The sequence below is a fragment of the Arachis hypogaea genome, chromosome 9 (assembly GCF_003086295.3).
Source record: "Arachis hypogaea cultivar Tifrunner chromosome 9, arahy.Tifrunner.gnm2.J5K5, whole genome shotgun sequence".
Lineage (NCBI taxonomy): Eukaryota > Viridiplantae > Streptophyta > Magnoliopsida > Fabales > Fabaceae > Arachis > Arachis hypogaea.
The window spans coordinates 114,793,097-114,804,730 of record NC_092044.1 but is presented as its reverse complement, the minus strand read 5'-3'; the positions used below and the strand labels follow the sequence as shown (position 1 = coordinate 114,804,730).

The 11,634-nt window shown below is 33.4% G+C and overlaps 3 protein-coding genes across 4 annotated transcripts; all 3 read left to right on the top strand.

The window, feature by feature from the left end:
- The first annotated feature begins 227 nt into the window (after positions 1-227).
- Positions 228-2,615, top strand: LOC112712216 (pentatricopeptide repeat-containing protein At4g35130, chloroplastic-like). The gene has a single exon (XM_025765040.3). It carries the CDS (start codon positions 228-230, stop codon positions 2,613-2,615), a length of 2,388 nt encoding a protein of 795 aa, XP_025620825.1.
- Positions 2,616-5,312: 2,697 nt separating this feature from the next.
- Positions 5,313-7,323, top strand: LOC112712215 (probable polyamine transporter At1g31830). 2 transcript variants are annotated; one of them, XM_025765039.3, is made up of 2 exons: positions 5,313-5,373; positions 5,752-7,323. In XM_025765039.3, the coding sequence occupies exon 2, from the start codon at positions 5,763-5,765 to the stop codon at positions 7,170-7,172; it is 1,410 nt and encodes a 469-aa protein (XP_025620824.1). In that variant the 5' UTR covers positions 5,313-5,373; positions 5,752-5,762; the 3' UTR covers positions 7,173-7,323. The 2 variants fall into 2 exon arrangements, with proteins under 2 accessions (XP_025620824.1, XP_072060027.1); XM_072203926.1 differs by having other exon boundaries at positions 5,369-5,384.
- Positions 7,324-9,659: 2,336 nt separating this feature from the next.
- Positions 9,660-11,333, top strand: LOC112712213 (serine/threonine protein phosphatase 2A 57 kDa regulatory subunit B' beta isoform). The gene is made up of 2 exons (XM_025765037.3): positions 9,660-10,808; positions 10,880-11,333. Exons 1-2 carry the CDS (start codon positions 9,774-9,776, stop codon positions 11,216-11,218), a joined length of 1,374 nt encoding a protein of 457 aa, XP_025620822.1. The 5' UTR covers positions 9,660-9,773; the 3' UTR covers positions 11,219-11,333.
- Positions 11,334-11,634: the final 301 nt, after the last annotated feature.

The window sequence follows — 11,634 nt, the reverse complement described above, 5'->3', positions numbered from 1 at the left end:
AATCGTACCGCACATAAATTAAACGTTCGGATCAGATGAATTTTTTCCTTCAAACCGAACCAAACCGCACCACCAACATACTAAACGAGAGTATGTTCATTACTCTATTTCCCGACTCAATGCTTAAAACGAATTTGGGGACTAATACGATGCCTAAAACTAATTCTCCAAACCACTTTAGGAATTGGTTCTATTAATATCCGTTGAAAATAAGAAAATAAGAGAGCATGGTGAATATGGGTGGCTTCTGTCACCATCATCATCACACCATTTTCCTCAGCTCCACCAACACCACTCCCCCTGTTCACCATAAACGCTCCAAGAAACCCACCACCGCCTTTGCTCACTCCCACAACTATTCTAGAGCTTCATCATCTTCTTCTTTGTCTCGGCTTTCAAGGGCTCTAGTTGATACTGTGTCATCTGGGTCTATGCAACATGCACACTCCCTGTTCGACAAAATGTCTCACTCAAACACCTTTCATTGGAACCTCATGATAAGAGGCTATACGGATAACGGCTTCTTTCTACATGCTCTCAACTTGTATCTCACAATGCGCTTTCAAGGGGTTCCCGCCGATCATTTTACATACCCTTTTGTCCTCAAAGCTTGTGGTGGCTTGTTGGATTTCCGAGAAGGCGAAAAGGTTCATGGGAGCTTGTTTAAAATGGGTTTGGCCAAGGATCTTTATGTTTGCAATTCACTCATTGGGATGTATGGCAAGTTTGGTCATATTGATTCTGCAGTCAAGGTGTTTGAGGAAATGCCTCTTCCAGACTTGGTTTCTTGGAACTCAGTGGTTGGCGCGTATTTGATGGTCCAACAATATTTCACCTCTTTGAAGTGGTTTAGGACGATGTTCCAGGCTGGGATTCGCCCCAATAAGTTCAGCTTAATCAATGCGCTGGAGGCATGTTCTCACTGTTTTTATAATTTATGGGGAAGAGAAGTGCATTGCTATGCGCTCAAGATGGGTTTTGAATCAGATGTTATGATCCAGACATCGCTTCTTGACATGTACAGCAAGTGTAGGTTGTTAAGTTATGCAGAGAGGATTTTCGATGGTATATCTTCGAAGAACATTGTTGCTTGGAATGCAATGATTGGTGCTTATGTTCTGAACGGTCAACCAATTCAGGCTTTTGATTCTTTGGAGAATATACTCAAGGATGATAAATTGGCTGTTGATAATGTCACACTCATAAACCTGCTTCCTTCCTGTGCACAACTAGGAGCTGTTTTGCAGGGTAAGACTATCCATGGACTTGCCATAAGGAAAGGCTTTCTACCTCATCCGGTATTGGAAACAGCTCTGCTCGACATGTATGGCGAGTTTGGAATACTGAAGTTGGCAGAGGTAACCTTCGATCAAATGATGGATAAGAACTTGATAACATGGAATGCCATGATTGCTGCATATGTGCAGAATGATTGGTACAGGAAGGCCTTAAAGCTATTTGAAGAACTTTTGAGTGGGTATCTTAAACCGGATACAGTTACTATCGCAAGCATCCTTCCTGCCTATGCAAATTTAGCATCATTAAGGGAGTGCAGACAAATTCATGGTTATATCTTGAAATTGAATTTTCACTTGAATAATTTTGTTTCAAATTCAATTATGTATATGTATGCAAGTTGTGGAGATCTAGCGTTAGCATGCAGGATTTTTCGTGAAATGGCTTGTAGAGATATAATATCATGGAACACTATCATAATGGCTTATGCAATTCATGGTATGGGGAGAATGTCTATTGAACTATTTTCCGAGATGAAGAGTAGAGGAATTGAGCCTAATGATAGCACCTTTGTTTCCTTGTTATCTGCTTGTAGCAATTCTGGCCTGGTAAAAGAAGGCTGGGCATACTACAACTCGATGAAATTAGACTACGGAATAGAGCCTAAAATAGAGCATTATGGATGTATGCTTGATCTTATTGGTAGAACTGGCAACTTGGATCAAGCCCTGAGTTTTATAGAAGAAATGCCACTGTTGCCTACAGCACGCATATGGGGATCACTGCTAAATGCTAGCAGAAACAAAGGAAACATAGAATTGGCTGAACTCGCTGCCGAAAGGATATTGTCAATAAAGCATGACAATACTGGATGTTACATCTTGCTTTCAAACATGTATGCTGAAGCTGGGAGATGGGAGAAGGTGGAACACATAAAGTCTATTATGAAGAAAAAAGGATTAGAAAAAACCCTGCCTTGCAGCACAGTTGAAACCAAATTTAGGCTGCACAGGTTTACTAATAAACAGAGATCTCATGATGAATCAGCAATGGTTTATGAAGTTCTAGATATAATTTCAAGGAACATGGATCATGGAAAATGCATCCATAGTGCTACAAAATTCAAGCCATCAGAGTTGGCTAGTAAAAAGGCAAACTCGCCTGAGAACCACAGCGTACGATTGGCCATATGTTTTGGACTCATCTCCACGAAACTTGGAGATCCTGTTCTTGTAAGAAAAAACACAAGAATATGTGAAGATTGTCATGTTGCTGCAAAGAGGATCTCTCATATAACTAGGAGAGAAATTATAGTGGGAGACCCCAAAGTCTTCCACCACTTCAGAGATGGCTACTGCTCCTGTGGTGACTACTGGTAATTGCAGTTTGTATATACTTTTCTAGATGTGCTACAAAATCTATGATCAATTTCATGTAGATGGTCTCTCATATATAACCATTCAACGAAATCAGTTGTGTGTAAATAGGGAAAAGTAGAATTACCAATGAACATATGTATATACTACACTGTTGAAAGAAAACAATTAGTTGGATAAGAATGAAAAATTGAAGTTATCACGTATTATTTTTATGTCCTCTATGATGTATAATATAATTTTATGTTCATTGTCAACTAAATGTCTTGAGATAAAAAACTGTAAACTGTGCTTAGCATACTAGCATTATGATCCTCTAGGCTCTATCTATAGTTTTGTAGTTTTTCCACTGAATTGTATCTTAGTTACTATAATGCATGACATTCGAAAAAACAAAGCAAGGTTAAATTAAAGATTCTACCCACTTAGACCTTAGTTAATGAAAAAGCAAACTCTGTTTTAATGTGCAAGTTATTGAGAAGAATAAATGATTGCAATATTTACAACTTGGTTACGATGGTAAACTAACTAAAATAATAATAATAACATTACATATCTACTGTTCAATCTAAGAGTCAATGTTATCTTCCTTCTCTTCTTCTCCTCTATCATCATCATTATGACGGTGGTGGTGTTGATGTTAATGGTGGTCCTCGTCGTCGTCGCCGCCTAGCATTTTGAGTCCTACTTGTTCCCCAAAAGCAGCAAAGAAAAGAGCCGGAAAGGGCATGGAAAAGCGAACAGAGTGAGCCAAAGCAACCAAAGAAGCCGCCACAGAAGTTTCTGTTGGGGATTCTGTCGTAGGGTGTGTACTTTGGTTCTAGATAATACATGGCTGCTTGCTTCACAACAGGGTTCTTGATCTTTAATGGTATCTCATTCCAGCTGACAGTGTTGCTATTACTCATGATGTCCCTTAGGCTTATATAAGAATGAGAGACCTCTGGCACTAACACATTTGTCTTCATCATCTCTCTATCTGTGCTTGAATCCTCTAACTTTGGCTCTTTAGAATCATGGTTTAGTGGGACACCATGATTAGGCTTCTTGTTTGTTATTAATGAAGCAGCTTCCATTGAAGTTTAGTTTTTGATGATCTCTAATACTACCAACTCTTCAACGATTAATAATAATAATAATAATAATAATAATAATGGATGTAAGGTATGATATATATATATATAGAGTGTGAGATTGATAATTGGTTTTAAATTTTTAGATTTTATCTTATCTTATCTTAAATTAATATTTTATGAATTAAATTATAATTTAATTTAAAATAGAATCAATTATCTATATTAAAAACTCATCATAAAGTAAATAAATAATTAATAATTTATTTTTAAAACAATATCTTTTTTTTTTAAATTAAAAAGATAGAATACTCATTATTGAGTTCAGTTAAATTTGTGTCATTTTATTGCCATATGACATGAGAATGTGTGCAAAATTACAAATCTAATGATAGAAATATATTAGATATATAGCGTATATATATTATATATAGATATTCTAGGAGTAGAATAAATAAGCATTAATTGAGAAAAATATTTACACTCACGTAACATGAAAGTAAATTTGATTTTGACAAACTATTAATAAAGTAAACGAGGACAGTTCTACTTGAAATTTGAAAATAAAAGATATGCTAATCAAAATAGGATAAAAATATCTCATGATCACTTATTCTAACATTTTAAAATCTTAAAAAACAAACGATTAACATTTTAAATTCACTTTTAAGAGTTTAAATCTAATCACTTTGAAGAAGAGCTATAACTTTATTTCTATACAACAAAGCACTCAAAAAAATTTATTTTTTAAGATTTAAAAAAAAATCTCATTTACTCAATTGATCATGATTTTGAATTTGATTTTTTTTCATAGTAAATACCACTTAAATTTAACTTCTTTATTTATAGTTGTCAGATTTTATATATATAGGACAGTAACATAATATACAAATTTTAATCGAGTTTATTATTATTATTGTTCCTAACAAAATACTTAAAAATTGTTATTTATAATGCACGAATACAAACACAAAACACAATACGATAGAAAACATACAGGTTTAAAATTTTTATAAAACACCAACGGGATATATAAAAAATATTTTTTAGATAAATTATAATGATATTTTAATATTTTATTAATATTAAAATATAAATTAATTTTTTAATATTTTTTATAATTATATAAAATCTTTAAAATTTTTTACATTAATAATTAATAATATATATTATTTCTTAATTCAGTTTCATAATTGATAATTCTCTTCTTTATTCTTAATCTTATTCATATAAATATCTTTATCTCTAGCTACGACCAAGTGACCAACGTCATCAATAAAATAGCAACAATTTTGCCAATAATAGGATATTATATGCAAAATTCGTATTATTCACAGCTAATCACCAAAAGTGGCAATGATATTCAATTAAACTAATATTTGAATATTACATATTAAACGAAGTGAAATTAGTAATTACATTCCAACACTTGTAACTAACTTGGCATAATTTTCATGATCACGGTTGTGGGGTTGTCGGAACAAGACAAAGATGAAAACTTTTCAGATTCCGAACCACATTAAAGTGTTATGCTTACTCATACCTTGGTAATTAATATCTTGACACGTGTTTAGTTAGTCATTATCTTACATTCCATGCATTAACATCTCCTTTGTTTAGTAACGCCTTTTCTCTTTATCTCATCGGATCATTTTTGTTGTTCTCTTTTTCATGCAACAGATAAAAAGGTGAATTCAATGTCCTCTTACTTCTTTTTTCTTTTCTTTTGTTTTACAGTGTTAATTTTATGGGTACCCTTGGCGTATCATTTTATCAGAACAATATGCTTAAGAATGAAATTCTGTAATATGTATTCTCTTTTCTGTTCTCAATGTTGGATTTTTCTTGCACAAGATTGGGAGAAAGAGAGAGAGAGAGAGAGAGACAATGTAGAAGTGTAGAACATAAATCAGTATATGTTCAAATGTTAAGTCTTATGGTGAATACATGAATCTGTTAAATAGTTACTAAATTTGTGTGAAATTCAAAGTGGGAATGAGCTTCTTTAGTTTGAAAAAACTAGGTTCCTTTTCTTACTAGCTTGATTTCTATGAATTTTGATGCAGAGTTGTAACAAATGTCACATGAAATGGAGTCCAATGGTTCTATTGAATATGTAGCTCTAGGAGGAGAAGGTTCCAGTGTAAATCTAGAGAAGTTCCAGAAGGTTCCAATCATACCACTAATCTTCTTGATCTTCTATGAGGTATCAGGTGGACCCTTTGGTGTGGAAGACACAGTAAGAGCAGCTGGTCCATTGTTAGCACTCATTGGTTTCTTGGTGTTCCCATTTATATGGAGTGTTCCTGAGGCACTAATCACTGCAGAAATGGGAACAATGTTTCCAGAAAATGGTGGCTATGTAGTTTGGGTTTCATCTGCATTGGGTCCTTATTGGGGTTTCCAATTGGGTTGGATGAAATGGCTAAGTGGTATCATTGACAATGCTTTATACCCAGTTTTGTTCTTGGATTATCTCAAATCAGCTATTCCAGCTTTGGAATCTGGTTTTCCAAGAATCATAGCAGTGTTAATCTTGACTTTAGCACTCACTTACATGAACTATAGAGGTTTAACAATTGTGGGTTGGATTGCTATATTTCTCGGAATCTTTTCGCTGCTTCCTTTCATGGTTATGGGAGTTATAGCAGTTCCAAGATTGAAGCCAAGAAGGTGGATCATGGTGGATTTGAAGAATGTGAATTGGGGTTTGTACTTGAACACATTGTTCTGGAATTTGAACTATTGGGACTCAATTAGTACTTTGGCAGGAGAAGTGGATGATCCTGAAAAAACTCTCCCAAGAGCACTATTCTATGCTGTGTTGTTGGTTGTGTTTGGATACCTTTTTCCTCTTTTGATTGGTACCGGCGCCGTTCCGGTGAACCCCGAGTTATGGTCCGATGGTTACTTCTCAGAAGTTGCAAGATTGATTGGAGGAGTTTGGTTGAGAATTTGGGTGCAAGCAGCATCTGCATTGTCAAATATGGGAATGTTTATGGCTGAGATGAGTAGTGACTCATTCCAGCTTCTTGGGATGGCAGAAAGGGGAATGCTTCCTGAGTTCTTTGCAAAAAGATCAAGTTTTGGGACACCCCTTATTGGGATTCTGTTCTCAGCTTCTGGGGTGATCTTGCTTTCATGGTTGAGCTTCCAAGAAATTGTTGCTGCTGAGAACTTCTTGTACTGTTTTGGCATGCTTATGGAGCTTGTTGCATTTGTGAAGTTGAGGATGAAGTTTCCAACTCTCAATAGGCCTTATAAGGTGCCTGTTGGGAGTAAAGGAGCAATTTTGATGTGTTTGGTGCCATCATTGCTAATATTTGTGGTTTTGGCATTCACAACATTCAAGGTTTTTGTTATCAGCATTTCAGCTGTGATGGTAGGGCTTGTGTTGAGGCCTTGTTTGAAATATGTGGAGCACAAAAGATGGCTTGAATTCTCTGTTAATTCTGATCTTCCAGATATTCAAACCACCTTATACTAGTTTTATTTACATATCAACCATTGTTTGTAAAAATGTCAAGTTTCTTTTTTATTTTCTGTCTCTTAGTATTCATATCTGGGAGTCACTCATTAAAGATGTTTAATAATTAAAATTTAATATATATATATATATAATCGATTAAATTGTGTTATTTTTGTCAAAATTAGACCAAATAAATTAGTTTGATCGAAAAACTAATAAATCAAAATTTGAACTGATTTAAATTAATATTTTTTTATAAAAAATGATTACAATACTCTTATTATGAAAAATGACTAATATATATATATATATATATATATATATATATATATATATATATATATATATATATATATATTAAAAAAAAACTATAACAGCATAGAGAGAAGAGAGAGGTTAGGATTTAGAGTTTTCAATATATATAGATAGAAGTATTTTAGTTATTTTTTATGATAAGAGCAATGTAGTCATTTTTTAATAATAAAAAATATTAATTTAGACCAGTTAAAAATTTAGTTTACTGATTTTTTAGCTAAATTTATTTGTCCAATCTAATTTTAATAAAAATAATACGAATTAATCGATTAGATGTATTAAATTTTAATTATTAAAAAATATTTTAAAAAAATATTTTAAGTATTTTTATGGGGGTTGCTCCCTTTTATGTCTAGAAATGATAATGGACATACTAGGTTTAAACTCCATTCTAATTCTAACGAAGGATTAAATTTTTTTACTCAAACACAATATTTAATTTTTTTATATTTTATAATATCAAATATTATTTATATATTATTAGCAAATTAAATTATTAATTCTGTAGCACTAAATATTTGTATTATGTGCATTACAACACTAATACAATTTAAGTTGAAAACAAATAAACCTATAAAATTACATGTCAATTTGGGTGCACAAAGTTTCTCTAACTAGTATTAAATATTAAATTTGGATTTGATCTAATTATCAAGTGTTGACTTCATAGTAGTTTACGATCTACTAAGTAATTATCAAGTCTTGTGTTAACTCTTATTTATTCAAATTCCGGCTTAGTGCCTGCTTTTATATTTACCCAACACATCATTCTTGAATTAAGAGCTTTAAAGCATTGCTACTCTCATTTCTTGGATTTAGATCCATTGTTTTTCATTATACATAGACAAAGAAACAACTAGGATTCGTGAGCTAATAAGCACTAGAAATATTTGTGTCGTTTTCTTTAAGGGAACAACATATTCTCAATGGAAACAAGATCGTTAAAATCTCTCCATTCTCTAAGTGAGAGAATAATTTCAGGTGTCTATTCTGGTGGCTGATGAATACATTTATAAGCAAGTTTGTCTCTTGTTCAACTCCTCTTTGGAAAATGCCACAGCCTTGTTGATGAATGATGAGGGCTCTAAATATTTAAAAAAGAATGTTGGAGAATTATTAGAATTTATTATTTTTTATCAATAGTGTTATAATGCTTAAAATTATAGTTAAAAATATGTTGTTAGATAATTAGACTAAAAAAATTGAACTATGGCTAAAAGTGCTGTCCAAAAATAATAAATTCTGTTGGTCCTTAAATTTTTCTTGTATTTAAATACGAAATTAGGTTAAACAAATTTTAACTTTTTATTTATTATATTTTATATCAATAATTCGTATCTAAAAAGGTAACTTGCTAATTAAGTTAACCATTATTTTTTTGTAATATCATACATAAAAATATAAGTCATCTTCATTTGTTTGTTACTTCTAATAGTAGGTAATTTCTTATGGAATTGGACTCTAACTTAACATTGATATAAATCCTATATCATAAGCATGCATCATGTAAACCTAACTTAACATTGATATAAAAAAAAGTTATTTTTATTGCAGCAGTATTTTTTGTTAACATAAAACCTAACACATTATATTTGAATTCCTCTAAAGTAAGAAAATTGATAAAGTGAAAAAATAAATATTAAATCATCTTTAAATTAAGACATTAGAATTCACAAAGTTACAAATTTAATAGCAATTAACTCTCACCTTATCTCTTTATTAATTTTTTTCATTTTAGAGAGGATACAAATCCTATATTTAGAAATGCATACTAATAAATAAATAATAAATAAATGTAATGGGTCTATCTTTATTATTTATAAATTGCACTACTTTTATTACATGGATTTAACCATGAAATTTTAGACTTACATCTATACCAATATAAAAACGGTTCCGCTTACCAACAGCATGTTTGCCAACTTTTACCAACTCTTATTTATAATTGTGTTTCATGAAAGTGTGTTCATAGATGTGTCTAATAAAAATGTCTTTTTTATAACTGTGTTTAATAGAAGTGTCTTTATAGATATATTTTCTAGATGTGTCTCTTTATATATGTATTTAAAATATATTAATTATTAGGCAGAAGTTGGCAGATAATATGTTGGTAGCTATACTTTTAAACTAACCTAAGATTTCACAGTCCATATGGCCTGATTACATTACCGGAGTTTCCGAGGCTTTTGCATAGAAACAGAAAGAAGCAAGTCATTATATTAAAGGCAAGCTTTCAAGAATGAAGATTGTTTGTTAGGTGATAAAAGAAGAAAGCAAGAACATTGGGTTGATCCATCAGAAAAGATGGGTAGCTTGAGAAACTCAAAGACACTCCATGACTTGTTTGTGCAAGAGAAGCCTCTCTTCCCCATTATTCAACACTCTCCAACTTCACCCATGAATGAAGATCTTCTCTCTGCTATCTCTTACTGCACCTTTGTCTTCACCTTCACTGACCCTCTTGAATCTCCAGCACAAAGAGATTCCAAGAGGATCCAACTTTCAAGGATCATTTCCATACTCAAATCTTCCAAGAAGCCATTGCAGCACAGAATCTTGGCCCCATTGATCTCAATGATTCAAGCTAATCTCTTTAGGCCACTCCCTCCACCTGCCAACAACCCTTCTTCTTCTTCTTCTTCCTCCTCTTCCTCTTCTTCCGTCTGTGAACTCGCCGAGGACGAAGATCCTGTCTCCATATTCTCACCAGTTTGGTCACATCTCCAAATAGTATACGAAATTCTGCTCAGGCTTGTCATCACCATAGACTATGAAGCCTTGAGAGTGTACATGGATCAGTCTTTCCTCCTCAAGCTCCTATCACTCTTCCAATCAGAAGATCCGAGGGAACGCGAGAGCTTGAAGAATGTTTACCACAAGATATACACAAAATTCATCACGGATCGTTCCTTCATGAGGAAGTCAATGAAAGATGTGTTGCTGAACCATGTTTTCGAGATAGAAAGGCATCCGGGGATTGCAGAGTTGCTTGAGATATGGGGAACCATCATAAATGGATTTACCGTGCCACTCAAGGAAGAGCACAAGCTGTTCTTGATGAGAGTTCTGATTCCCCTGCATAAGACAAAAGGGATGCAGGTCTACCATAGGCAACTCGCTTATTGCGTTTCGCAGTTTGTCCAGAAGGAGCCAATGCTTGGTGCAGTTGTTGTTAGAGGGATCCTCAGGTATTGGCCTGTAACCAACACTCAAAAAGAGATCTTGTTCATTGGGGAGTTGGAGGATCTTGTTGACAATATTGACCCTGATCAGTATAGGAAGTTGGCCTTGCCATTCTGTACACAGATTACTAAATGCATTAACAGCTGGAATTCACAGGTTTGATTCAAAAACTACATATTACTTGGTGTGGTTCCAATGCTTTTTGCTAATGAATGAATGTTGTATAGGTGGCAGAGCGAGCGCTGTATGTATGGAACAACGAACAGTTTGTGAAGATGGCGACGACTGGGATGGTGGAAGTGTTTCCGGTGATAGTAGAAGGGATGGAGAGGAACCTCAAGTGGCACTGGAGCAAGAATGTAAGGCAATTAACAGAAAGTGTGAAGGTGATGCTGGAAGAGATGGACCCAGAACTTTATACAAAGGGTCTCATTGACATGCAAAATAAACAAGCAGAGGCACATCAACTTGATATCAGGAGAAAAAAGAGATGGGAGATCCTAGAATTGGAAGCTGCAAAGAACAAATTTCTCAATCCACAACGTTCTATATGTGTCTCTCACTAGTATGCAACTTTGTGCTGCCAAAACCCACTTTTATTATGTAAACATAATATACAACTTTTGACTCGTGCTAGCAACGTGAGAATTTCTTTTTTGAGTTTTTTTCTAATCATTCTCATTCCTCTATTTTTTTTCACATAATAGTATACAAAGAAAGATGGTATTCATTTAGTAGTGAACATAGCAAAAAAATAAACGGTATTCATTCTCAACATATTAAGTTAATAACCCAGCGGCTTAATTTTCACAATTTTCCAATGCTCTCTCTCTAGAAACAGAAAAATCCTGTCCACAGATACAAAAACGGTTAAATAAACTTTACAGTCTTGTAGATTTATCTTTTGATCCAATTTCAATACAATTGCTGTTATCAAATGAAAGCATATAGTCACAATATAAATCATGTGATTATGGTCCAT